Source organism: Oreochromis aureus, linkage group 14 (assembly GCF_013358895.1).
Source record: "Oreochromis aureus strain Israel breed Guangdong linkage group 14, ZZ_aureus, whole genome shotgun sequence".
In the NCBI taxonomy this organism is placed as follows: Eukaryota; Metazoa; Chordata; class Actinopteri; order Cichliformes; family Cichlidae; genus Oreochromis; species Oreochromis aureus.
This window is the reverse complement of record NC_052955.1, coordinates 20794935-20822738: the sequence shown is the minus strand read 5'-3', so window position 1 is coordinate 20822738 and position 27804 is coordinate 20794935. Positions and strand designations below refer to the sequence as shown.

Sequence of the window (27804 nt, the reverse complement as noted above, 5' to 3'; positions counted from 1 at the left end):
CTTTCTGGGTCACAAGATAAACGTTTAACATATTTTCAGGCAAGAATGTAGCTGTGTAAACCTCAAATATCTGCTCAGTTTATCAAGACACCACATATTTTCAAAAGCGCTCCGACGTTTTCTGAGACGTCTGTTACCCACCAGCTTGATAGCTAGCCGGGGTTGACAGCTCACTAGAGCCGGTGAGAACACCGGACTCCCGGCAAATCGTTTTCAAACCCACCGCCGTCTTTCGCTACTCAGGTTAAACACGATATATAAGTCACTTAGATAACTTAAAAATGATATTGTTTGGCTTTTTTTAGTATTTTATTTGTTCCTGAGTAAATCGGGTTGGCTGAGATTAAAGTTATAGTTTTTACACAGCTGAATAAACATCAAGCAGACAACTGATTATCAGAAGTGTGAGATGCTCGAGAAAGTACTCCGGTGTCCTGTTATATTTTAGATAGCAAGGAGCAGACGGCTGAGTTTTTTAAACTCCACCAAACAAACTACAAATGTCATTAAAATTTAATAAACGTATCGTCTTGTCTTTAATTTTAGTTAGCACATACCTTAAACACTTAAAGCTGTAAGCTAATGATAGTTATTTAAGAGCAGATGCATGCTGGTGAAATAAGCTGTACGTTTTACATCCAATGGATGCATGATCTGATTAGTCGACTAATCGCAAAAATAATCGGTGACTAGTCGACTATCAAAATAATCGTTTGTGGCAGCCCTAGTATTGACCCAAGGTGAGATCTAAAACCTGCAGGGACACCGGCCCTCGTGGACTGAGATTGCCCACCCCTGGGTTAAATCATTCAGGTCAAAAATGCAACAGTTAACAATGTAAGGTTAGGCTGCATAACTAATAGTCAACTGGGACAAGAATTGCATGAAGAGGCGAAGGCAAAGTTTGTGAGTATTTTGAGTGCACAGCTGTGGAGCACGTGTCAGAAACTGCTTAGGTAATGTGGCGCCAAGTACCAGCTTACTGGAAAGCTGTTACAGCAAGTCCTGATCACATGACCTCAGAAGCCTAGTGGGGACGTATGGATGTAAAAGTTGTCTGATGTCTGCTGGTGCTTGTTCACGCAAAGCTCCAAAAGCGAAAACCAGAATCTTAAACTGGACTCTGAAGCTAATGGAGCTAATGCAACTGAATTAGCAACAGTGCAACACATGAGTACTTAGAAAAATAGTTAAAAGTCTTGCAGCCGTGATGAAATTCAGATGTGATGAGGTCAGAGCATGTCGCAATGGAACTCAGCTTGCCGGTATTTCTTAAGTGATTAAAAACAGGATCAAACCAGAGATTTCACGTAAGCATCCAGAGTGAAAGGAGAGTCAAAGGTCAACCCAAGGTTCCTGATAAAAAATGTAGCAAATGTGGTCAGGGGACCTAGTTTTCATTAAATCTGTCAGGAGCACAAACAATGACTTCTGTTTTCTCTTCATTAAGTTGGAGAAAAAGGTCTACCATCCAACTTTCAACGGCAGCTAAGCACCCCTCCCAGATCTTTAGCTTAAAAACATTGTGTGGCTTAAAACAGTGATACAACTGAATGTTATCTACACAGCAATAAAAAAAGTTTTTAAAAGTGCCTGAAAAGTACTGAAGAGGGAAGAAATATAAAAGAAACAGTAAAGGCCCCAAAACAGAACCTTGCGGCACACCATAGACAAGAGAAGTGGAAACGGACCTGAATTATTACCCTTCTCCACTTTTTTCATACACGATGGGTAAAATAGTTAAAGGAGATGCTTATAAGTGAGGTAAATTACAAAATGTGATTGCTTAGGGTTAGAGTTGACTCAGCTCTCAGAGGGTTAAATCTCATTTTTCAGAAGCACACATTTGACTGTGAGCCAGCCAGGACTTGTTTAAACCGCTGGTGACTTTGTGTCTATGTGTATCTGCATCTTTCGCAATTTCTTTACTGTGAAGGTGTCATGATGTTGTAATTTTACAGGTCAAAACTAGAGAAGGTATCCCAACAGCCTCAATGCTAATGTCTGTCTTTAGAAATATTATTCCGGTGCCCTTTACTCAGTGTTTGTGAATTAGATCACACCCATCTTTAAACTCCAAATTTTAATTTTGATCTCAGCTACACACCTGTAAAGTTTCATTACTGCATCATGTGAAGGTTTCAACATTATCACTTGTCTGACGCAGGTCTGCAGCCAGGACTACTTTAGGTTATGTCTGTTACAGAATTCATCAAAAACTAAAACACAGCAAAATCGGAAACTTTATCTTTACCTTCAGCCACAAAAAGGAAACACTTGTGAGAAAAAAGACAGATCAGATTTAAGGAGATTTACTTAGAAAAGCTGGTGGGGGGAGGATACTTGTGTTAGCACTACAGTGAAGAAAAGATTAAACAAGGAACAAGATGTGATTATGGGCAATAACATGCAAACTTAATGTTTTCAGGGAATTTTGGCTCCTCAAAAAAAAAAACCACACAAGCAGGCACAGACATGCCTGGGAACGAGTTTGTAACAGTAGCGCTTCACTGTCATGTCAGCTATTTCCAGGAAATACTGCAGCACAAAGCCTACATTGAAACCACAAAAAACTACAGCTAAAACTTGTTACATAACCTCCCAGCTATTTCTCCTGTTTAATATCTCTTTTACAGTTTCCCAAGGTGAAATGAATAAACTGTTTTATCTAACAACCTGATCATTTTTTTAATCACACAGTCATGTGAAAAATAAAGTTTCTCACGAGACTCTCTGCAGTCCTGTGAGAAATAAGTATGCCCCACGATTCACTAGCTCATTAAACTACATTTAGTAGCAATAACTTTATCAGTCTCTCACATCTCTGTGGAGGAATTTTGACCCACACTTCTTTACAACATTACATCCGTTCATTGAAGTTTGCAAGCATTTTTTTTGCACAGCTCTCTTAAGGTCCCGCCACAACATTTCAGTTAGGTCTGGACTTTGCTGCTGTGTTTGGAATCACTGACCAGTTGCACGACCCAGTTTGCGTCAGTATTTAGGATGGATGGCCTCATATTTGACTCTAGAATACTTTGGTGAACAGAGGAGTTAATCATCAGCTTAATAACTAATAGGTGCCCACGTTCTATGCTTGGAAAACAAGCCTAAATAATCACCCTCCACCACCGTGCCTGTTTGTTGCTATGAGGTGTTTGTACATTACAGCCAAACATGCCCAAAGGACATTGTTCCAGAAGCCTTGTGGTTTGTTCAGATGAAACTTTTCAAACCTAAGCCATGCTGTCGGGCTCTTTAACACGCACTGAATGCTTCAGACCTGTAAACTGATCAGACAGTCAGTGGATGTGATTAGCAACATCCGGCTGCTACTTAGCCTTTATTTTCCAGTGGAGCCAGTATTTTAAGAAAAAAAGGGTTTTCGCTGGACTGTGGACTCACAGGACCTTTAAACACTGAAAACAGCAAATATTTGGTATTTTTATTTTATTTTCTAGGGTACTTTTATGCCTTATATGTGCAATCATTAACTCACCTCACTCACTCCTTCACTGTCCGTTAAAGCAGTAATAATGAGCGATATATTAATCACAGTAATATACCATTCAGCAGACACTTGGTAACCGGCTGTTGAACACAGTGGAACATTTAGCAGCTAAATGATAGGCAGAATTCCCCCTCGGAAATTGGTCGACTCCATGAACAGCGGTAAATGCCAGTGAACTTTTGACCTGTATTTGCTCTACCTGGACGGACTTGTAGGATGGATAAATAAGCAAGATGCACTGTGATATTTCAGTGTTGTTCCCAAGTGGCCAAAAACTCAGTGAGACTTAAAGACGTGTGTGCTCTTAAAGTCTGGGTTTATATGTCGAGTCTGGTTTGCTGTTTGTGCTGAAAGTACCTGAAGCAGACGGTATGCCAGTCATTGTTAAGGGCCTGGAGGTACTGCTCATCGTAGATCCTCTGTTTGCATCCCGCGCACACGGGCAAACTTCCTCCTGCTGTAATGACAGGAGACAGACGTGCTGATATCACCATATTAAAGCTCATTAAACATAAAGTTATAAACAGTTCTTACAAAGAGATGTGTGTTTGCGTGCCAGTCTGTGTGCCACCTCCGTCGCTTATCTGGCTATGCAAATTATCACTGCTGGTTTATAACCCAGCTCTAAAAACACACAACTCAAACAAACACACCACACAGCGTCTCCTCCATCGTTACCACCAGAGCAGAAACGATGTACCATCTGAAGGGGCATTTTTAATGAGCATACGGCTCAGCAGGGCCGAAACCACTAATTTGCTGCATCGCCCTGTTTAGTAGATAAACTCTAGTTTATTAAAAAAAATCACAACATTTAAAGAAACACAATTTTTTGCCTAGAATTATAGGATAATATTCAAACTTTGGCAATGAGAAAAATGGAAATATTATGACCAAAAGGCATAAAACATCCAGGTTTCCAAAGGTAGTTATGATCAGTTTGGAAAAGTAATAAAAGGCTTTTATTTTATTTTTCCAAACCTACCTCTAATTGGATGTTTTATCCCTTTTTTCTAGTCACAACCTTTCCATTTTTTGTTGTTGTTTTGGGTTTTTTTCCCCACAATTTACCTGTACAAAAGCCCACAGAATGAGCCGCAGCACAAGTATTTACGATGTTCTACCATAACCTTGCTCAGAAGGGTATGAGTAACGGGTGGAAACACTGTTTTTGGCAGCTCTATAGCGGCTATATAGTGTAATGGTTTACACATATCTCTATCACGCGAAAGATACCTGGTTCAGTCCCAGAAGGAGAGACAGACCCACTTGGGTGTCACATCTGGTGTGCGAATCTGCCACGTCAAACATGTGGAGCTCCCTGCTGTGGCGACCCCTTTGCGAATAAGGGAGCAGCTGAAATGAGCTATTCTATTAAGTAAGCTTGGTTAACAAGTCCAAAACTAATCGAGTGTAGAAATCAGGGTGATGATGATCCTGCGCTGTATTTGCCTCGGAACTTCAGATTGAGGGGGGCCATTCCAGATGAAAATTCCCAACTGGGAACTCAGAAATTCCTACTTTTGACTTCAAATGTAACGCACCATGAGTGTGGAGGCGTGAGTGCGTGTTGTAAAAGCAGGAAACAACACAAAGAAACTAAAGAGAAGCTGAGATGATGCATAAAATGATGGCAGGGATTAACTGGGGCATATTTAAATAACATGGCGTTATTAGCAGGCACACTTTACATTTTCCTTACAAAATGCAAACTAACGCAGAAAAGAAAAGTAAATTAAACAGAATTTAAACCAGCCATCGGCTTTCTTCTACTTCTTTCCTGATAAGAGCTGTTTCTGTGAGAGGAATCTTATTAGCTGCAGATCAAAGATTCCAACTCTGAGGAAAATCTTCATTATGATTAGAGTTTCAGGAAAAAAGCAATTTGGCAGAGTTGGGACGATTTATCCTGCAGTAAGAGTTCATCTGGTGCAAAGGGCGAGGCGGCGGCTGACGTTATGCTGTGTTAGATGCATTTGTTGCCTGAGTTAATTTGCCTAAAAAAAAAGTCACACGGCAAGACTCAGTGAGTAACAGCAAACACAAACATGGCAGCCAGTTGAAAGCATTTCATCCGTGGTGATGCTGTTTTGATTTGTAAAGAATAAGACTGCACAGATGCTACTGCTTCAGGTTCCCCCGCATTACTCTCGCTGCTGAGCTCCTGAACTTGCGGTGCACCCAAGAGTACCATCACGACTGTCACCTCAGAGTAACAGCCGAGCGTGGCACCTCTTCATCGCGGCATTTCAACAAGAAGTAACAAGAGTACTTCTCCACATACAAAGCAGCTATAAAGAGGCCCAATTTTGACCAAGGTTAAATTCAAAAGTGCCACAACATGAAATCTGGATACTGGTGGAAGAGTCTTGATAAAACTTAACTCTGCACAACAGCTTCAATTATTCATCCATCCTGTGAACTGAAAGCCATTTTGGCAGAGCTTTGGGTGCTGATGTCTGGTGCTAATGCTTTTCTTCTTCACTCCTCCAGCCTCCTCTCTTTAAACACTTTTGTTTTACCATCTTTTCTTTTTTTAGCATTTTTTATTGTGGAGCATTTCTCTGCATGGTGTCTTTCCTCCTGTTGACTTCAGAGAGGGCAGCCAAAGCAAACAGAAACACACCTACATTCTGGCACAAACTGTAAAACCTGTGCAGGTACAGGTGCGTACGCCCCCGCCCGCTCTTACTTAAAGCAGACACTTCCAGATTAGCTAATCACACTGCAATGCAAAGTGAAACCTTACGTAGGACGTCCATTGTTCACCTCAGTGAAGCTGACTGACAGCTCGGTGTGCACAGTTATCTCACACCACATGCCAAAATACACACACATATATCAACAATGTGGTTTACCAGCTGTTCGAGCCATAGATTCCTGAATCACTATCCAGAAAACAATGAATTAAAAAAACATACAATTAAAACAGCTTCATTAATAATGAGATCAGAAGGTTATCTGGCTGATTTATATGATTAAATCTACACCGGTCACACACCTAAGGTAATCATGGAGTCTGTGGGAGTCTTAGTTTGGTGCAGGCACAACAGGAAACTCTGCCCTCTGTGTGTTTTTCACACAGCATGAAGGAAGCTCTTAAAGGACAGTTACTTCTCATGTAACAACCTGTGTATAAGCACTGCATGCTGGATTATTGGAGAAGGCTGGCGGCAGATGAAGAGTGTGGTGGTGGTGGCCTGAGGGTGAACGTTGCATACAAACATGCTGGCCGTATCCACTCGAAGAATGGCTTCATCTGCGGCACAGCCTGGCGCTCCCTGCACACGAACCTATTTCTGTACAGTAAACACAGAAACGGCGCAGTGTGCAGCTTTTTTTCTGTTGGAGCATCTTCTGCGTTTCGAGGAGCAGGGAGTGCGCCGTCGTCTCCGCATCGCCCGCCCCAAAAGCCGAAGCGCGTAACCAGCACGCAGGTCCTTACCTTCCTCCTCTCCCATGCGTTCGTCCTTCCAGGTGCAACAGAGCAGCATCAACCTCATTCACACGCGGAGCTCCGGGAGAGAGCCAACTGCCTCTGCTCGACGGATAAACGGTGTTCACCGACACACACCGCAACGCGCCCGGGGGTCGTGTCGCTGCGCGTCGGTCGCTCCCTGCGGCGGCCCACACAGCTTCCTTCTGCCCGCTGCCTGCACGTTTCTGCGGCGCTTCATTCAAGAGAGGCGCTGACCAATGAAGCTGCCGAGCAGTGCGGAGGAAACAGGGGGCTGGCCAACCACAAACACGCCCTGCTTAATGAAGTCTGGTGGAGGAGGGACGAAGGGGGGGAGACGGCGCAGAAACGCCACCATAGTAACTACAAGATAACTACAAGTAGACAGAGCGCGCTCTTGTAGAAAGGCAGGTAAAATATTAACGCGTTGATGCATGATAGTGGCGAAAGGGGTTGAGATATGGGATAGGTGGAGGTGCTGGAAGTAGCTGTTAAGTGTCTCATCGAAGTGCAATCGCAGTAAAGAAAGGGTGCAACATAAAAAGAAGCTGGAACGAAGGGAAAGAAAATGAAGTGGTTGGCTGGTTTGAAACCCATGGAGGCAAATCTGAAAGCAGCTGCAGTGTAGTCAGCAGCATAAAAACTGAGGTTTTATTTAATGTTTAAGAGAAGTCTAAATCGTGAAATTTGCTGTTCATGAGATTAACTGGGGCTTAATTTAGGAGCCGTAAAATCAGTTAGCTGTGCAAAGAAGTGCAAAGCAGACAGAAAACGGAAGCCTGAGCGCACAATTCAGAAATTACAAAATGGTAATTACTGATTTTAGTCATTGCTTAAATGCAACACAGTCACCACGTCCATTTTCCTTTATGGTTCAGTGTAACACACGGATTCTGTGTGTACAGCGTGATTATATACCCGAATTATCTCTGAATTTTAATTGTACAAAACACAGAACCACAGCAGAATGCAGACATAAAAAATATTTATAATTTAAACTTTCTTAAGTCTGGAACTTTTAACATACCTGCACAGAGAGCCACAAGTGAAACAGCAGCGTTTGCAGTGTGAAATATCAAAGGACCAGAGTGTAAGTGCAATCAAATGTAACTAGCTTCAGTTAAAACAACCCAATCAGCCACTGTCTCACAGCAATTCTGAAACACACATACACAAAGCCACACCCACATTAGTGCCAATTTCACACAACAAATACGGAGGCGAGTTGAGGTGCAGGTAACACTAGAATGGACATAAAATGGCAAACTGCAGACAGACTATCAACATATTGCAATAAATCTGAGTGAGACCTATATAAGACATGGTTCTGATTAGATATTATTGCCATGGGTCATGGTCATGTGATCTATCACAGATGATTTAAGATGGTGCCGTCCTATGTTTCATTATCTGAAGAAGAGCAGACGTAGTCGAAACGTCACACACGACTAGCTGCAATAAATAAGGAAGCTGGAGCTCTGCAGTGCGTGTTAATTCTTTTCTATGTTTACATTTTTTCGGCTCTGCACCTGCTCCACGTGGTGGTGAGGATGGATTTTTTTCCATTTTTTTTTAAAACTCTGAGTGAGTCTGGATGACCTAAACTGCTCTGTAACACGTCTCTTTGCAGTAAGGGACTCACTTCAACTGGATGCCTTATGTACAAGTAGACGGCAACAGGTTTGTATTATTAGGTTTGTAGTATTAACATGTAATTGCCAGCAGATTCATAGCACACTGATTCAGTCTTATCGCACTAAAGACAGCAATAAAATGGTAACGAAGACGGCAGCTCACTGCGGGAGGTTGCATACCCGGTCTCCGTCTTCAAAACACACAAATCACAATAATTTTGCTTGTGCTCCAGTCTCCAAACACGGTTTTCCTATGTGTGAGTATAGCATTAATGGGCATCAAGTTGAAATATTTTTGCCTAAAAATCATCATTGTTGGACATGATGAACTTAAAAAAAATCAGTGGCACTGGTTCAGCGTCAGGAGTGTCGGTATGGGGAGATGGGAGTGAGATAGCTAAGCCAGGGCCAGAGGTTTGATCTGTCTGTCCCAGTGGCAGGTCGCCAGATAACTGATTTAGTACACGTATGCACAAAGGGTTTGCCTACACCGATTACATGTTGGCTAAAGTAACACAAACACATTATTTCCTGTTAGAAATTAAGTAAGCTAACTAATACTAGGAAAATCAAGCAAACAGATTTACTGAAATGTAAGCTGTAGAAAAACAGAATTCGACTAGAGTTTCACAGTGACATTGTTTTATGTCTGCAGTAAAGCCTCTGCTCCTGGAACAACAGTGTAAGCTACTTTTACAGGATGTGGATCACGGGTCAGTGGCTCTCCCAGGAGATCTTCAGGGAACAGCAGTATGAGTTCATTACTTCCAGCTGGCACAATAAGAACAGAGCTCATAGTCGCCAAACTCTGGCAAAGTGTTCGCATCTAACCTGAGGTTTGTTTTTATTATAGAGAAAAAATCCTTCACATACAATAAATCTGATAAGTGATTCATTTTTCCTAGTGGAACAATAACAGAACTTGTATGAAAAAAGCTCTAAAACAGACAGGACTTGAACCCAGGTTATTGTTCCAGCATTGGACTGATTCGACACTCCCCACCAGGTGATTTTGATCAGCCCTCAGGACAAGCAGCAAGAAGTAATGAATAAGAAGACGCGTGTTCTTTAAACACATTTTATTTTGTTATTTGTTAAAGCAAATAAAATGCCGGATGTCCGGGAACAAGTCACATGTGTGCCGTGGAAACATAAAAAGTGCAAAACCACACTGTTCCTCCTTATAAAAACAGTTTTAAATAAAGATGAAGAGTATCCCACGCCACATAAGACAAGGTCTGACCCAGCGAGGCTCAAAGACAGTTCTTACACAGCACCGAGTGAAGGAACTGAAGCCATCAAATTAGTACAAAATACAGTACACAGTTACGGGAAGAGATGGGGGTCACTTGGCAACAGCGCTCATGAACCTTTGGTCAGTAAAGCCTTTGGTTTTGGTTTTTTTAAAGCAGCTCAAGTAAATAAAGAACAGGGATTTTGTGCCTCACATAAACACAGCGGCACTCCCATTAAAACAAAGTATTAATCTGTATTACAGTTAATAACAGTGAATAAATGCAAAAGCAAAGGATTGTTTTTTTTAATGCTCACACATTCCTGATAACAAAAAAGCTATGAGTCAAATCATGGTGCAACAAATCTTGAATAATGACCAGTTACATAAATGTAAATGAGACTAAACATTTGAAGCAGACTTAAACACGACACATAATGAAACACACACGCACATACACGTCGCGTACATACCAGAGCAGTGTCTGATTGATATTTGAACACACTGCTTTTTGACTGTCTTCAGCAGAAAGTGTTTGGCAACATTTAACAAAAAAAAAAAGCTGAGAAAACTGAACTGCACAGCAACAAGAATCAGCAAAGTTGCCGAGAGCAGATGGGTTGGCCGGAGCCCCAGTTACCACCGCTTTATACCCAGCAGGCCTAAAAATGGCAGCAGAGAAAATGGGGAGCCAGGAACCACACTGACATTGGCTGGATATCATCAGATTTCGGCCTAGCTATGACCAACCCCACCCCTGTGACAGGTTGGAGAGGAGCAGACGAACCCTGTGCTGCCCAGTGAGACGGATCACCTTGATTTAGTTTAGGATTAAAGCAGAAAGGGAAATCACTTGTGGGTCACATTGACAGCCGATGGTACAGACAGTTTCAAACAAACGATACACACACGTGCAGGCGTGCGTGCACGGACGCAGCGACACATGGTGGGCCGGTGCGGTACGGAATTAAAGCTGGTTAACTTGAACATGTTAATGATTAAAGGCACTGTCAATAACATACGTCACATCAGAACATGTACAAAATTCTGGGTCGGTGGGTTTGTGTAAAAACAGACACTGAAGTCAAGTAAGTAAGAACAAACATCTTTACAGGTTGTCTAATGGGGCTTTGCATATAAAATGTACATTCTCGATCATGCAGTAGCACCATGGTTTCTTGAGGTCACTGGATCTCGGGAGATCCTCTACTTCCTCCTCCCACAGTATTTGCCCTGGCATCCTGCAACACCACCTGCAGCAAACACCGGCAACATTTTAGTCTTTGCTTAGCAGCAACTTCTGTTTTCAGGATGCTTCTTCAACAATGTGCTCAAATCTTTTACCTCTATAGATTCCTCCGCCGCCTCCTCCACCTGCACCACCAAGGAAGCCCTGCAGAGGACCGTACTTTGCTGCTTTGGCTGCAAAACAACAAAACAGTATTGGTTATTATGTTTCCAGTCTGATGGTACTGGGCTTAATGTTAGCCAGAAGATTACCTGACTGGCCACTGGGCAGATCTGTCACTCTATTTTTCACGCATATATTTGAATATTCAACTGTTCTCTTGGCCTTTTTGTGGTTTTTGTTTCTATTTCTACAAGGAAAAACTTTGTGTGTAAAATTTGATACTTTCAAATAAAAAAGAACACAATATGATTAATTTCCTTTAAACAAAACGTTCTTCTAGTGCATAAATGTTTAAGAACTTGTCTTTTTCTTGGCATGTCTTATAAAAGTTCACGTTTCCAATAAGCAACACATGCCGCAGCCCTGTAAGCCGTTTAAGACAGGAGGCACTTGCCTCCAAACACGGGTGCTGGAAATTAAACTGTAGATGGATTTACTAGTGAAGTTTTTACTGCAGACCTGCTCAGCAAGTTATATTAATAAGGTAGGTGATATATGATAGACAGCTGCTGATATACTGGATAATAACTTTATCTTAATCTAATCAACACCACCAAGATGAGATGAATAATATTTATAATAAACTTCTACATTTGAAGTTTTTGAGTCCTGGTGACTGTGAAGTACTTTTTAGGATGGCTGCCAAAAGGCACACTTACTTTGCGAGTACTTTAGTAAAGATCATTTTGTCACATCATTGTGGACTGCTCCACTATTCACCGGCCCAAGGAAGGATGTGAAAACCCTCACTGGTCATGTGAATGGCTCAGACCAGCAGCATCAGTTCCCCTACAGGCTACGTACTTTCTCCCCTCATTTTCTTCTTGCCTACCAACAGCTCCACCTCCAGTCACCAGTCTGTCAACCTTATGAAGTTAACAGATGACACCACCTCGATCGGGCTCATCACAGATGGGGATAAGTCTGCCTACACTGGGGATATTGAAAATCTGTTCTACTCCATGCTCAACTTTAGTCTTAAAGTTTCAGTTGTTTCCTCGGTGTTTCCCGTCTTATCCTTTTCTTACTGTGTTAAGATCTGTCACATGTCTGCGTTCCCCCGTTTAGTTATGATTCTTACTTCCTGTTTTATTTTGATAGATACCCGTCTGTTTCTTGAGTTTAGTTTTACTTCTCCTCCTGTGTAACTGTCTTTGATTATCTTCACCTGCATCTTGTTATCCACTTCTCCTAGTTACTCTCTTTTGTAGTTTTGTCTCCCCTTCAGTCTTTGTCTCAGCAGCTGTTGTCCTCTTTGTGTCCCTTTTTTGTTTCCACCATCTATCAGACTTTGAAATCAGATTGAATTAAGGTTCGCTTTTTGTTTATGTCTGCCTCTTAGTGAGTCTGCATTTGAGGCATCATCTTGTGATTCATGACATCTCTATCACCACCATATATGTTCCTGCCAAACACAAAGGCTGACTGCACCATGTCGTCTGCTCTACTGAGAAGGCGACTGGCTGGAATCTTTACTTCTAGGATCCTGATGTGGGTAAAAGAGGTTGCTGCTGACCCCTCCCACAGGGGCTTTTTAAGTCACTTGCCTCTGGCAGCGGGTTGCAGACCATTAGGACCTACACCTTAAAGTTTTGGCAATAAAACTAATTCAGATTTCATTCAGAGACTTGAAAGCCCTTGAAAGCTGTACGTCAGGGACTCTGAATGATCCAACAAATGATATTATAGCCTCTAAAATAGCATGCGCTTTCTATGAAATTATCCCACAAGCAGAAGTAATTGAGTTCAGGAAAATACAGATTATGGTGTGTTCATCATACGGGCTGAGCCGCACCATCTGCACTGACCAGCACAGACACATTTTCCAAACTCATCTCCATAATCTGGCATGTTGGCGTGCTCTGCCAAAAAGTAGATTTAATGAGAGATGAACTGGAAAATGAGCAGAGGTTCAGGGAACAGTCACTCACTGAAACAATGCCTTTACAATGTGCAAAAAAATAATGTTTTCTTTTTGCATGTGTGAAGTAATGTAATGAGAGGACGTGGTTGTTTGGTACCTTGTTGAGGAGTCAGCGGGGCTGGCACATATCCTACACAACAGGAAAGACAAATACAAGAGCTGGTGTCAGCAGAGCAATGTTTGGATGAAACCACTTTGGGTCTGTCACACAGGTGGATTCATTTCTCCCAGCCAGGATGTGGTTAGAATTAAACTGTTGACATTATAGAGGATCGCACGGGAGGCACTTAAATGTAGAGCTGAGCTGTTTGTTTCCGACACGTTTTCAGTGCAGACAAGTGACCAGATTTTATGCAGACAGTAGTCTTCTCCTGTCTGTGTTTTGTATTTAAAATACAGACAGTTAATCTTGTAGATAGAGGTGCATATGGTTTGTCTGCTTAAACTGAAGAAATGTCAGTTAAATGTGCGTTAACATGTTAAATGGAGGGGGGAATCAAAAATCTAATTATTTTAAACTTAAAATGGAAAAGTTCACAAATCCTTTTGGTCTAAAAAAACCCTTCATTGCTTAGGATAATCAAAAATATTTATGAATAATGAATCAAATTCAAATTAAACTAAAACATTCCAGACATTTCAAGTTTAACATGAGATTTTTTTAGTTGGATAAGAGGAAACAGTAGATATCTCTACTGTAGCTTAACGAGTAAAGAGATCATGATAAGCATGACATGGAAATTGTGCAGAAGCTGGAGCTGCGTTTACGTGAAAGTGGCCGACATAAAGGAAAGGAGAGGGAAGAATAAATACCGATTAGAGACCAGGTAATATTTTTCCTAATGTGGTTTCCGAATCATTTACCATGTGTGAATATTGTTGCAAGAAAGTGAAACCTTCTGTTGCTCCCCTCTCCTTTTCTTTAAGCTCTAAAGTGGAGGCAGTCTCCTGTCTTCCTGTTACCTGGGTAATAGCGCCTCAACATTAATCCGGCTCCTGATCCAGAAACAAGGACAAACAGTTAAACAATCATCCGTGCGCTAAATCCTCCGCTCGGTGGAGGCAGGTTTATTTTACCATTGCACTTATCAGTGCTATGAATGCACTGTGAATTACAGTTTTTCATTAGGTACACCTGTTCAACTGCTTGTTGATGCAAATATCTAATCAGCCAAGGGTCAAGATGGCATGCTGAATTTCAAACTGATTATCAGAATGATAAAAGAAGACGATTTAAGTGACTTTGTTGTGAGACTGGCTGGTCAGAGTATTCCAGAAACTGCTGAGCTACTGGGATTGTCCTCCACAACCATACCTAGGGTTTACTGAGAATGAGCTGCAAAAGAGAAAATATCCAGCAAGTTGCTGTTGTCTGGCTGAAAATGCCTTGCTGATATCAGAGGAGAATCACCAGATCTCTTTGAGCTGACAGGAAAGCAACAGTTACTCAAAAAACCACTTGTTACAACCAAGATTTGCATCTTTTTTCTTAAACAACAGAAGGCTGGAAAGATTGTCTGCTGCAACAATGGAGCTGATAAATGAATGAAGAATCTATGCAACAAACAATTAAGGCTGTTTTGAAGGTAAAATTGGTCCTACTTGGTACTTGCAAGGTACATCTAATAAAGTAGCTCATGAGTATACTTCAGTCTGCTTTACTGAAAAGCACACGCTCTTATGAAGTATTAGTGCCTCGTTTTTTTGGAGTTCTTTTCTTGCGTGAACGTCCACCTCCGACACAGCCACACACTCTCAAAACATCCTACCACTGTCCTCTGCCTTTGAGCCCACCTTCTAAAGATAAATGGCTCTATTTTGTCATTTGTCAACACTGATTTATGGCACAACCAGCGTCCTTAAAAGGTCACTACACAGAAGTGTTTATCACCAACAGCAGGTAGTAAGTAGTATGTTACATAATGTCTGCTGTGAATTTATCAATATACTTTAATCAAATTGTGCATAAAGGAAGTCGTTGTTTTACCTTGGTAGTACTGCTGGGGGTATCCTCCTCTGTAACCAGGAACTACACCTGTAAGTTTGTAAAAACAATTTTAATGGAGACCTCACAAGCCTACAGATGGAAAATATATCACACAGTATGAATTGGATTCATGTATAGAATAATTTGTGTTGGCAGTAAATCCATTTGCACTAAATGTTTTACAAGTAAGTTATGATTAAACCGCCCAGCATTACTCTGAATATGACAACTTGACCCGATTTTCATAATTACGGATCTCTCAGTTTGGCAAACCTCCATGATGGAAAAACTGTGCTGCAAAAATGAAAGCTATTAAACCATCTGCGGTAACATTTCACACAGACGGATGTGTCTGTGTTCACTGGGAGATGGATTAGGGCAGACAGTTTTTATGACTAGCTGTAGCCGGGCAGTATCTGTGGGGAAGTGAGAGCAGGCGGCACTGTCGGCTGCTGCTTGCAATGATCCATCACGGGTGGGCAGAGGAAGAGAAGAAGAGGCAGGTCTAAAAGCTGTGCAAGTGTAAATATGGCTGTGGACCTCTGAACAGAAATATGCATCATCTTAAACTGCTAAAGAATAAAAAGGAGAGGGACTGAGTGGTAAAAATGTCATTGTGGTCCTCACCTTGCTGGTATCCGCCACCACCTCCAATATTGCCGTAGCCTGCTCAAATTAAAAGACGATAAAGAAACAATTCAAATGTTTCTTTTCTTCTGATATACAGCAAATACAACTTTATAAGTTTCAAATTTCTATGGATTGTAGTTTGTTTCTATGTGTATTACTCCAGCATTGTCACTTCAGGCCCTAAAGTGGCATGTGGCCAGTGGCTCAGCTAACGTCACATTAACGGCCTCATCCAAATTTCCCCTGGCAGAATTTTGCTATTTCAGGGCAGGACTCCCCAGGGGGGTTGTGTTATCTTCAAACAATCCCACAGTGATGTTCTGCACAGTAATATGGTCTCCAGGGCAAAATGATGTGTTGTTGACTTGCTCCATTTACAGACGCCTAACAGAACAGAAATGCTGCAGGGATTACTGCCCTTGGTGGAGCTTGCCTTTGCAGAAGCTTGATTTAAAAAAAAAATAAAAAATGGCTGAATCACTTTATTTCAGGCCACATTCCTCACTGGTAAACAAACTCTGCTAAAGAGAGAGAATATGGTACTGTAAATGTCTACAAAGTGTCTTTTTGATACAAGTAATCTGAGTAAATCTAGTGATTTTGGTTTGATAGCATCTCGCTAACAAAACAAAAACTACTTTAAAAGATGCATTACTGAATTTTTTAGGTTTAATTTGAAGAGGAAGTGAGGTGGAAGTTTCCCAAACATTCTTTCTGGGAAACTGTGTCTTCAACATAAAGTACACAGTGTGGCCACAAGCTATAGGAAAACTCATTCACAGCACATTTCCCATGTTTACATTGTGCATTGATGTGCGGCAGCAGTACCGGGCCTGTTACATTACCTGGTTTGGGCGCTTTAGCTGCACCTCCAGGATACACAACTCCACCTGTCACACAGAGAAAACTGGCTTACATGCAATGGCCTATGGACTAAGAGCCACATAAAGAATGAGAAACTCTTTGAATAATGCCTCCAGTTGTTTTCCTTCCTTAAAGTGGTTTCTCATTCCTGATACGCTGCACCCTGCACAGCAACTTATCAGCATTTTGGCCAATTTCCTGCACAGGAAGTGCCATGAGATGACATCTCCTCACCAACTGTCACTTTGTGCACTGGACTGGATGATTTTGTTGTTGTTTTTTAAAGTCAGGGAAACATTAGGCATCAGTGCTGACAGGCTCATCTCCTTTACCTATACCTTGTCCAAGCTGAGTGTATCCCCCTGAATCATGGTGACATCTAATAGATAACTCATCTCCTACAGTACGAGAAGGCGTTATGCTCAGTGAAGGAATCACAAAAAGGGTCTAATGATAATAAAATGTTCCCTGATTTCAACAAGTCCTGGTAAAAAGAAGTATGTATTCTTATTTCCTGATTAATAATTACTAATACGTTGTAATAATTTAGTTTCCTGCAAGTAAATTTTCTTAGGGCTCACTGACCTTGATAACCTCCTGCAGCCAGTGGGATTCCTGGTCTCTCTCCAGCACCACCCACAGCTAGAAACACAAAACACAACAATGCTGAGACTGCATGTGCACACGCTCTCTTTTTATCTAATTATTCCATTATTAGTTCTTCAATTCTGACAGTCGAAACTTTAATATATTTCAGTACTCTGAATATTGTTTAATTTGAATTTGTTATAAAGTACCAAACAATGAAACACACTTTGACTATGACTGAACTTTGTGTTAAAATGAAACATATTGTACATGCATTCATTCAGACTTTACATTTTTAAATGTTTTTTTTGTTCTGTATGACGTACCATACAACAGTTTTGTTCATCCAGTGTCTTTTCACTTTGTTTTTGCATAACAATGATTACACCATAATTATAAGACATTAGAGTGTCTGTCATAGATAAAGAAAAGATTAGAGGCAAGTTTTTTGCACCAGCTTTAGTTACTAAAACAGTTTGGTTGCTTGAAGGTCAAAGTAGAAATGGATACGAGTACCTGGAGGTTTCAGAGGCTTTGCTCCAGGCAGTGTTCCAGTTCCAGGTCCAGTTCCGGGTCCAGTGCCAGTGCCTAAAGGTACTAAAGCACAAAAAGAGTAGAAATAAAACTCACTGCTCTTTAAACAAAATCTATGAGAGCCAAAACACAATAAACTTAAACAGGAAACTTGCCTCCATAAGGTGGTCCATAAGGATAGCCAGTACCTATGGAGTAAAAATAGAAGACCCAAAAAATCAAAGGCTTATTTAATCAAGTGATTAATCATTAAATAAAATGCACTCTGTAGAAACTGAATGTATACGTACTCATGTAACAAAATTACATAGAAATTTATTAAATTAGTTAAATCAACAGTTTGGGCATAACATTTACCCTGAGTGCACAAACGAGTAAACGTCAAACAGAAGACTTCATGTTATAACCAGGAATTTCAAATCCCTGTCATGTTAATACTGGGAAAAACTGAGATTTACTCGATAGGCATCAGACAAAGAAAAACAAAAAGAGAAACGTCAATAAAAATAATAACTGATATAATAACTGATTCTACTCGGGTATCACAGTGTTATTGGTGATCCTTTACATTAATTAAAAACATTGTAAAGGTAACAAATACTTTATCTCGAGAGTTTATAATATTTTAACGTTTAATTTTTTGTCATATTTTGTGTTTTAATCTTAGTAAAAAAACATTTGCCTTGTTTTTATTTTTAATTATCTATCAGGAGAGTCTCCTGTTACCAACAAAATTTACAAATTTTGCAAAGTTTTACAATTCTATTCAAAAAATGACATTAAAGCTTGCAAAAAAGTGCACAATAGGTAAAATGCCCTAAAAGTGCAAACCAGCATATGCACAAAACTGATGACTATTCAGTCTGTTGCAGGTATAATTGGCCTGATGCAGCTTTTTGTTGGTTTCATTGATCCAGGCTGAAGAATCATTAACTGTCTGCACAGAGAGTGCCTGTTAAGAAGGCTGCATCATGTGTAGCATAAAAGTGGATGTGATTATAAAAACAAATTAACCAATATTTGGATTGAGACTAAAATGACAGGGCTTCACGGAGCTAAGATGCTGTATGTGTGTTTGTGTGAGTAATGAGCAGCAGCAGCAAACATGACAGTAGCGCTGAAATTAATGTGTGATATGTCACAATTTAGTCTTTTAACTCTACCATACTGTATAATGTATAATGCAAAATTCTAATAATTAGAAACTTCTAAATATAAATTTATTTACAAACTGTATAAATCCAGATATATACATCTAGGCTTGGTGTGAGCTACAGATAGCTAAAATATTAATTACTAAATTCAGACAATATTCATTTGAACTCCTTAAATGCACATCTAGTATTTTGTGGCAAAGGAGTGAGCAAAATAAACATAAACAGATCACATGCAAGAGAATCAGAGATAATATCTTATGCTTTATCATACAAATGAGTGATAGTTAAAAGATCTAGTTCCTCTTTACCTGGTATGAATGGTTTGGGTGCTTTTCCAACTGTTCCAACACCAGGACCTGAAAACAGCAGCGCCTTTTACTTTTACAGTCAAAGAGAAAAAGCCCCACAGCGGGTATGTTTGTATTGGTCTCCACCATGTGGCCAGATGGATCCAGCATACTCTCATGAACTTTAAGTTAGAAAACATACAGGAGACTGAGGGATTAAAACAACACGGCGCTCCTGAATCAATAAAATAATAAATATTTGACTTGTTGTTGAACTCCAGTTAAAATAACAGATGGAATGATAAATTTCCCAACATGTGTGATGAAAAAAAAGAAAGGTAAAAAAAGGAAAACCTATTAAAACCAGCTAGAAAACAACAGTTTGATCAGTTAATTTAAAATCCTCAACTATTCTGACATTTTTAATATATTTAATTTAGCATATCGTGATTTAGTTCCTTTAACTGTTACAGTCACAAGAATGGCTTTAAGTGACTTTGAACGTGGCATGGTTGTTGGTTCGAGTATTTCAGAAATTGCTGATTTACTGGGATTTTCCCACATTGCCACATGACCAGGACCTCCACTCAAGGTATATCTGCTTTTTTTGGACATGGTCCAAAAAAGAGAAGATATCCAGTGAGCGGCAGTTCTCTGGATGAAAATGCCTTGTTGAAGCCAGACCACTTCAAGCTGATAGGAAGGCAACAGCAGCTAAAACAACTACTAATTACAGCCAAGTTATGCAGAAGAGCATCTCTGAATACAGAGTGTCTCAAATCTTGAACCAGATGGGTTACAGCAGCAGAAGACCACACCGGCTGCTACTCGACTGCAATTTACTCAGGCTCAGCAAAACTGGACAACAGAAGACTGGAAAGCATTGCTGGGTCTGTGTCTGAGTCTTAATTTATGCTGTGACATTTGAATTGTAGGTTCTGAATTTAGTGTAAACAAACTGAAAACATGGATCCACCCTGCCTTGTATCAGCATTTCAGGCTGCTGGTGGTGATCTTATGGTGTGGGGGGCATTTTTATAGAATATAGTCTATATTCTATGTCACAAAGCTCAGATCATCTGAAACTGGTTTCTTGAACACGTCGGTGAGTTCTCTGTACTAAATCGAATAGACCATTTTTGGGATGTGACGTAACAAGAGATTTCCATCATCCATGTACAGTCAACAAATCTGCAGCGAATGTGTGATGTCATCACGTAAATATGGACGAAAATCTTGGAGGAATGTTAAAAAACCTTTTTGTGGCCAGTGAGAGAGGCGTGACAGGGTGAAACTTAACTCTTATTTTCCTTTTTTTCTCTCTTTCCTTATTGTAAATTACAAATTAATCAGTAAATTTTGCTTAATTTTGATTAAAAAAGTTAAACTTACCAGGTTGAACTTGACGTGAAGTGTCGAATAGAAACACAGGCAACGGTTACATCAGTTAAAATATGTCAAAATGACAAGCAATGCAATTTCAGTAATAATAAATGTAATAGGGCAGGTATGCCAAACTCATTTCACATTAAGGGCTACATAAAGCTCATGCTGTTAGTGTAAAGAAGTTTAAGTGCATATTTAATCCCAGAGATAAGAAATAAATATGTGTTATAATATAAATAAATGCAAAGAAAGTTCTGGAAGCTTATTGTCCAAACTGTCCCTTATGTATAAACCACAATGTTTTAACTGAAAATACAGTTAAAAGTACAAAATTGATGCCCTCCTTCAAAGCTGTCCAGTTGGCTGGATTTGGCCAATTCTGGCCCCTTGGCCTTATGTTTGACACCCCTGTCATTGAGTTTACAGATTAACAGATGCTACAAGCGTTTGTTAGAAGATCCATTGAAATAAGCTGCTTAATGGCACATGCTGAATATGTATAGAAAAGAAAAAGAAAAACTGTTCTTACCACCAGCAGGAGCGTCAACTCCCGTTCCAACTGTCACATGGGAAACACACAAGTAAAAGTTTTGTCACGTTTAATGTTTGAATGTAGCAAAATCATAAACCTCTGAGTATTTTTGGTATATTTCAGTATGAGAGGATTTTGACATATTTACCAACACCTGTGCCTGCTGTAAAGTAAAAAAAAGAAAAAGTATAATAATGTTTAGATAAGCACAGTAAGCATACTTTCAAGGTTAACAAGGATTTACAGGATTAATGTGAATACTTACGACTAGGCTGAACAATTCCACCAGAAACTGTCAGAGGAGTCAGAAATAACATTTATTAAAACAAACAGACACAAACATGAGAATCAAATGAAGCAAAAACCTGCATGTTTGTTTCCAACTTACCACCTGTGTTCACCCATCCACCATGAGAGTAAAGAAAAAAAAAGAAGAAAAAATTTAGAAAAGTGCCTTTTACTTATTTTGTCTTTTCAGATGAGCCCCACTAATAACAACAGAATCAATGGTTTACATTAATTGCATTTGGGAATGCAAGGAAATAAATACAAGACATAATGTTTTAGGATTTCATGCAACTAAGAAACAACTAATCTACTAAAAAGTGTGAAGTAGCTGCTTTTCAGTATATTCAATGTTTATTTAATAATAAAGGACTTTAAGTGCAGTGATTTTACAAACTTAAACTGTGTAAATATCACAAAAAACTGTCTGTCAAACTATGAGCACAAGTAGTCATGTTCCTAAACGAACCTCTGTGGACACGAGGAATTAAAACAGAAAAGATCACATCCCATTAATCTACACATTCCCTCTAAAGGATTAATGCAGTTAATATTACACAAATTACAGTTATGATGCTATAATGAAAGCAATGTATCAAGCACAGCAAGCTGTGAGGTAAAAAACTAAAGGAGTGCACAAGATGAGTAAATGCTAGAGAAAGGAAAAAAAACAACACCAAATTATACACTAACAGGAAGTTGAAGAGGCAAGACAGGTTAAAGTGGACCTATTATGCTGCAGTTCTTTTTATTTTTATGTGTTCACTTATTTATTTTGGTCATTTGAATACTGTTGGATATATTAAACAAAGTCTTACTTAATCCCTATAAAACTAAATAATCCACGTGAACCAAAAGTCTTCATTGTGCTCTAAATACTCAGTTTCAGACAGTTTTCCTACTCTTGGATCTGCAGGATGTCAAAGAAGGACGTCATATCAGACACGCAGCTCTGGCTGTCAGCATAGAAGCTCCGCCCACCTGCTGCTGAAGTCTTCTTTTAGTGAGGGGCAGCCAATCAGAAGAAGGTTGGCTTAAAGGAAGAATAGCTAAAACTGAGGTCTTCTAATGCTCAAATAAGGTAACAAAGAGTAATTCTGAGCTATGATTCAAAACTACTCTAGTATAGTCCAAGGACAAAACTCTGGAGCTTGAAGCAAGCATAATAGGTCTGCTTTAAAACGACTTTTCTTTCAGGACTACGTGAAACAAGGTGTTCTGGGACTATATCTGAGACAGCTCTCTCATGTATTTGACAGAGTACATATTACTGCTTCCCTTTAGCAGAGTATATATAATACTATAAGAAAGGTAATCGGTTCCCATCTTTACAGTCCCAAAAAGAAGTGGAGTACTACTTACTACAGCTAATGCATGCTCACGAGACATTTCTATACTATTTCCAAACAGTATTTGAGAAAGTGAACTCTCAAAATCTTGGAAAATTTTATTTAGTTTTGTATAAATTATAAATACTCTCATAAGGCATAATTTCTTCATGTAATAATTTGATTTAAATAAATAGACATAATTATCAAGACAGAAGCAAAAAGGGTCCAAATCATCTCAACGACTCCAATTAAATGTGAAATCATAAAAATGATGTTTTTGAATGCAGTGATGAAATGAAGCAAAAAAATAAATAAAAAAAAAATCACATTCTCAAATACTGAATAGATAAATATATATTAGATCAAAACTCAACTACAACTGGCAAAAACTGCAAACATCAAATAAATGCCTTATATTTTAATTTATGGTCAAAGACTTCAAGCAAACCGAGTCTTACTGGGATCTGGGACCTCTGGGGTCTTGCCAGTTGCGGCAATATCAGTGGGCTCTGCCAAAAAGATGACAAGTACCAGTTTGATCCAGCATGAATTCCACGGGCAAAGAGTGAGAGTCACGAGAAAAGGCAGAAGCTGTGAAGTGGACCAAAGCACTGCCCCAGCTTGGAGGCTATAAAGCTGGAGGTGGTCAACGGCTTGTAGCACTATTAGGAAAACTGGGAAATTGTGTGGGCAGAAAAGGAGTGAAGGGCAAATATGTTTACCACAAAGTAGAGAGCAACTGTTAAAAACAAGAAAAAAATAGCGTGGCAGGTGAGCCGTGTGCGTGTTTTATTGCTAAAGTCGTGCAAGCAGTGTGCTGAAGCTCTCAGTGAGCTTCTGAGGCTTAAAATAGGAAATCCACGAGTCCCTTCAGTTTGCTGTTAACTTTTTACAGAAATACTCTAACTGTGGCAGACAAATCCTCCTTTCATACAGTATGTAATCAGCTGAGACATTTCACTGTACCTGGCTGAGGAGTTCCACTGACATCCTTTGCTGTGGAAGTAATAATGGATCATTTAAAATTTACAACTATAAAAAGGTGAAACAAACAAACAAACAAAAACCAAAAACAAACACGAAGCTGTACTCTAAGCTTTACCTGGTTTTCCAGGAACTAATTGACCAGGTACAACAGAGCCATTTGGAAAAGTGACAGGTGTGTATGGAGTCACTCCCGGAACTACTGCAATGATACAACAAAGAATAAATTTACATAACGAAAAAGGCCTAATAATGCATCTTATTAGTTTTCCCCACACACAAAAAAACCCCAAAAAGCAAAAAAAAAAACCAAACAGATCGGTATTTGTTCCTGTTACACTGAAAAAAATGGAGTCTAGATTGGAGCTCCTTTTTGTGCCCGCTCTTCCTTCCCTGTTTAGCTGGTGTCCCTGACACAACTTACTGGCAGTCATAGTACCTCAGCAGGTCATTGTGATATGTTACTCAATGTGGATTCTTAAAATTTTTTTTCAAGATCAACTTTGACCTTGGGCTTTAACAACAAAGGTCAAGGTCAAATGCTTAGCCAACCTACCCAAGACACAGTGTAGTGTTGTGAATTTTGAAGATGATTCATAAAAAAAACTGTGGGTAACACAAAGTTTTCACTGATATTTCACATTTGGTGTGACCTTGTATGTGACCTGATATTCCAAAACCTTTGTGACCCAAAATTTGAAAATGATATCTTGAAAACTGTGGATGCCAGACTGCTAAAAACCAGACAAACAAACAAATGGAACCTAATGACATTCCTTCCCTTTGGAGGGAGAAATCTTTTTTTTTTTTTTTATTCATCCAAATTCTGTCTATAATTTGCAAGAACTCTAACCTGCTTCCCATCATCACATAGACTCTGATACCTGATGTCACTGGTGGATAAAGCTTTACTTCAGTTGACTGTAATTAGCTGTGGTTAGGTATTTTATCTTTTAACCAACTTCTGCATTTTTGCATCTTTATTATAAAACAATGTAGCTTTTTATATTAGTTTTGAGATTCTCCTTACCGTATTTTGGTGCTTTTGCTCCAACTGGAAATCCTGTGTAAAAACACATTGTCATTAATACTCATATCATGACATTGTTTGATGTTACTTGAATTCTATAATCACACTCAGTGGCTGTTTGGTGTTTTCATGCAGTACCTCCAGGTAGACCTCCAGTTCCAACTCCTAATTAAAAGAACCAGAAGCAGCTGCATCATTAATTTGCAACTAATACAGTATAAAAATGTATTGAAACAATTACGTAAAAAAATACTTGAAGTGACAGAAAACTGTACTCTTTCTTTCAGAATCATCAAGGAAATGTGTCCGATATGTGCAGCACTTATATGCTTGTGTGGTCGTTTCATCTACCGTATTTAGCAGCTTTTGCGGCAGCAGAGTACGGTCCACCTGCAACTCCTGCTCCTCCAATAGGTACTCCTCCAGGTCCTAGCCCTGTTCCAGCTCCTCCAGGAACTCCTACATTAGTGCAGGTGGTACAATTAGTTCACATGTATTAAAATCTAAAGTGAAGTTAGATTAATGTGTGAGAATACATTCATGCCCGAGGAAATATTTCTCAAGGTGCAGCATTTATTTCTTTTTATACTTATTTCTGCCTCCTTATTTCGACGTTTTTTGCAGCAGGGGAGTGTGATCCACCTACTGCTGCTAATAAAGTTTAGTATTTCTCTCCATATTGCATTGGTGTTATTTTCATCGTATTATTCTAGAGTGTAATCAAAACAAAAGCCTTACCATACTTTGGTGGTTTGACTCCTACACCACCTCCAAAACCTGTAAGAAACCGAACAAAGTTTGCTGCTGAATTATCACAAACGACAGAGAAGTAGTTCTTTAAAAAAACAACAACAAACCTTTACCGACTTACCACCCAATCCACCACCAGGGACTACCTGTCCTGCTCCCCCTGGGACAATCCCTCCTCCTAGGCCTGCTCCTGGGACTCCTATAAAATGTGTCAGCACAGTTTTAACAAACCAAAATAAGTCCAATATTGCATTAAAGGCGCAACTTTTAAAACTGTATCACTGGATTTATGTATTAATATGTTGATAGACTTGTATAGGTGGAATACGTTTGGCAAATATTACGAGGTATCAAACTGTAAATATCAAAGTCTCACCATATTTAGGAGGTTTGGCTGCCAAAGCTGGACCAAAGTAAGGACAAAAGGGTAGATTAGCAGGACAAAATGAATAAGATTAAAAAATATCCTTGAATCCTTGAAATATCTAAAAGTATTATGTCCATGTGGTATGCTTACATCCATATCCTGGTAAAAATCCTCCTCCTCCTCCACCACCTCCACGAACACCTGGAATAAACCCTCCACCACCTTGACCTGTAAGGAAAAATGTAATTGTTTTATGACACAAATATTTGGTCTGGAATTGTTTTTCATTTTTTTTTCATTTGGGCAAAATTTTATTTAAAAAGTCTCAGTTTCACTTAAGGTGTGAAAACAGCTGTGTACGTCCTTTTGTTCCTGTAGGAAGGTATTTAAACTCAGGGCCCTGCTGGCTTCAGGGAGAGACTCTGCCGACCGTCAGCCCCGCGAGGATGGCTTCTCTCACCAAGCTTGGGTTTCTGTTCTTTTTTGATTAAAGGTTGTTAGCCACCGCTCACCGTTTCTCTGCAGGCTTTATTAAATGGAAACTTCCCCAACAAATAGTTAGACGATATTAATAATCAAGGCTGGGCGAGGGAGGTGTTTTTCTTTCTGTCTTTTTTCCAGGAAGGGGAGCAGATGCTAGACGAGGTCGGACGTGAACGGAGAGAGGAGAAGATCCATGGAGGCAGGATCGCCACGTCACCCCCCAGAGGAAAAGAGTCTTACTAATACTTGTTTTTGTTGTGGAATAAAACTGTATTGTTAAAGATAAATAATAATTATTAAATAAAGAAACTTTTCCCAAAATGAAAAAAAAAGTCTCAGTTTCAAAGAGGTTAAAAAAACCCAAATCCAAATGTATCACTTGGAACAGACTGTGGTGGTGGAGTCTGAGGCTTCCAAACAGCCATCAGAAGCTGGAAAATACTTTTAAAGTGGCTTAAATGGTAAACTCCCTTCAACCGCAGCCTCTTGGTCACTAACATTTTTTTCTCAGTCTTGCTACTCCTTCACTTAATATCGTAAATCATGAATTTTCTGAGTTGCATTTGAGAACTTTTAAAGATGGTTCAGTAACATCTCTGTCAGTCACTCTTTGTTTTATAGCTGTTATTTGCTTTCTTATTTGCCTTTTTGTTCAGATTGAAGTTAAATTGGCAATATCTGATGGAGTTGTTGCCCGAGGGGTTAAATAGAGACAAAATGTTTACTTTTGAAGACATAAGTAGCTTTTTTAGAATACCGCTTGAGATAATGTTAAACCAAGATGTCAGTTTTGTTATCAATGGTTGGCTATAATGCACAAACCACAGAGAATTAAAATCCAGTGAGGAGTGAGGAGGCTCAGAAACAGTCAATTCAAACTTGCTTCGCAGACCAGTACTCTAGGAGGACCAGCGATTCTTGTGACACTAGAAAACTGTGCATGAAACAGAACAATAATTGTTGCTAGAACTCGATGGGAATCCTTGGGCCCGATGGGCTAAAAACATGCAGACAATAATACAGTTAAAAGCATACCGTATTTGGCAGCTTTGCTTGCAGGATAATATGCGCCTCCTGTTCCAAGTTGTCCTCCTGTTCCAAGTTGCCCTCCTGTACCAAGTTGCCCTCCTGTTCCAAGTTGCCCTCCTGTTCCAAGTTGCCCTCCTGTTCCTAGTTGTCCCCCTGTCCCACATGCATTTAAATTGAAAAAAGACACATTATAAAATACCTTTAGAAGTTCCAGCTTTGGCATGATGTTAAAAAATTCAAAATAAAAATTAACACATTTATTAAGAATACCGTATTTGGCAGCTTTGCTTGCAGGATAATATCCTCCCCCTGTTCCAAGTTGTCCTGTTCCTAGTTGTCCTGTTCCTAGTTGTCCTGTTCCTAGTTGTCCTGTTCCAAGTTGCCCTCCTGTTCCTAGTTGTCCCCCTGT

General features: G+C 39.7%; 2 protein-coding genes across 2 annotated transcripts in view; both read right to left on the bottom strand.

The window, feature by feature from the left end:
- The window catches only part of limk1a (LIM domain kinase 1a), a 56399-nt gene extending 49212 nt beyond the window's left edge, over nucleotides 1-7187 (bottom strand). Inside the window, exons 1-2 of the mRNA XM_039622854.1 lie at nucleotides 6957-7187; nucleotides 3869-3968 (exon numbers count right to left, since the gene is read on the bottom strand). Of these exons, the coding sequence (XP_039478788.1) occupies nucleotides 3869-3968; nucleotides 6957-7014 (158 nt within the window). The 5' untranslated portion in view covers nucleotides 7015-7187. The remainder of the gene's footprint in view (nucleotides 1-3868; nucleotides 3969-6956) is intronic.
- A 2479-nt stretch (nucleotides 7188-9666) lies between these two features.
- Nucleotides 9667-27804, bottom strand: part of elna (elastin a) — a 53066-nt gene continuing 34928 nt past the window's right edge. The window contains exons 22-46 of the mRNA XM_039622853.1: nucleotides 27666-27800; nucleotides 27402-27548; nucleotides 26034-26111; nucleotides 25893-25919; nucleotides 25638-25715; nucleotides 25505-25543; nucleotides 25118-25225; nucleotides 24905-24931; nucleotides 24767-24799; nucleotides 23855-23938; nucleotides 23717-23748; nucleotides 21402-21429; nucleotides 21285-21299; nucleotides 21134-21163; nucleotides 20611-20619; nucleotides 19240-19287; nucleotides 17930-17962; nucleotides 17757-17837; nucleotides 17238-17294; nucleotides 16634-16678; nucleotides 15786-15824; nucleotides 15159-15206; nucleotides 13269-13301; nucleotides 11181-11258; nucleotides 9667-11089 (exon numbers count right to left, since the gene is read on the bottom strand). Of these exons, the coding sequence (XP_039478787.1) occupies nucleotides 11043-11089; nucleotides 11181-11258; nucleotides 13269-13301; nucleotides 15159-15206; nucleotides 15786-15824; nucleotides 16634-16678; nucleotides 17238-17294; nucleotides 17757-17837; nucleotides 17930-17962; nucleotides 19240-19287; nucleotides 20611-20619; nucleotides 21134-21163; nucleotides 21285-21299; nucleotides 21402-21429; nucleotides 23717-23748; nucleotides 23855-23938; nucleotides 24767-24799; nucleotides 24905-24931; nucleotides 25118-25225; nucleotides 25505-25543; nucleotides 25638-25715; nucleotides 25893-25919; nucleotides 26034-26111; nucleotides 27402-27548; nucleotides 27666-27800 (1379 nt within the window). The 3' untranslated portion in view covers nucleotides 9667-11042. The remainder of the gene's footprint in view (nucleotides 11090-11180; nucleotides 11259-13268; nucleotides 13302-15158; nucleotides 15207-15785; nucleotides 15825-16633; nucleotides 16679-17237; nucleotides 17295-17756; nucleotides 17838-17929; nucleotides 17963-19239; nucleotides 19288-20610; nucleotides 20620-21133; nucleotides 21164-21284; nucleotides 21300-21401; nucleotides 21430-23716; nucleotides 23749-23854; nucleotides 23939-24766; nucleotides 24800-24904; nucleotides 24932-25117; nucleotides 25226-25504; nucleotides 25544-25637; nucleotides 25716-25892; nucleotides 25920-26033; nucleotides 26112-27401; nucleotides 27549-27665; nucleotides 27801-27804) is intronic.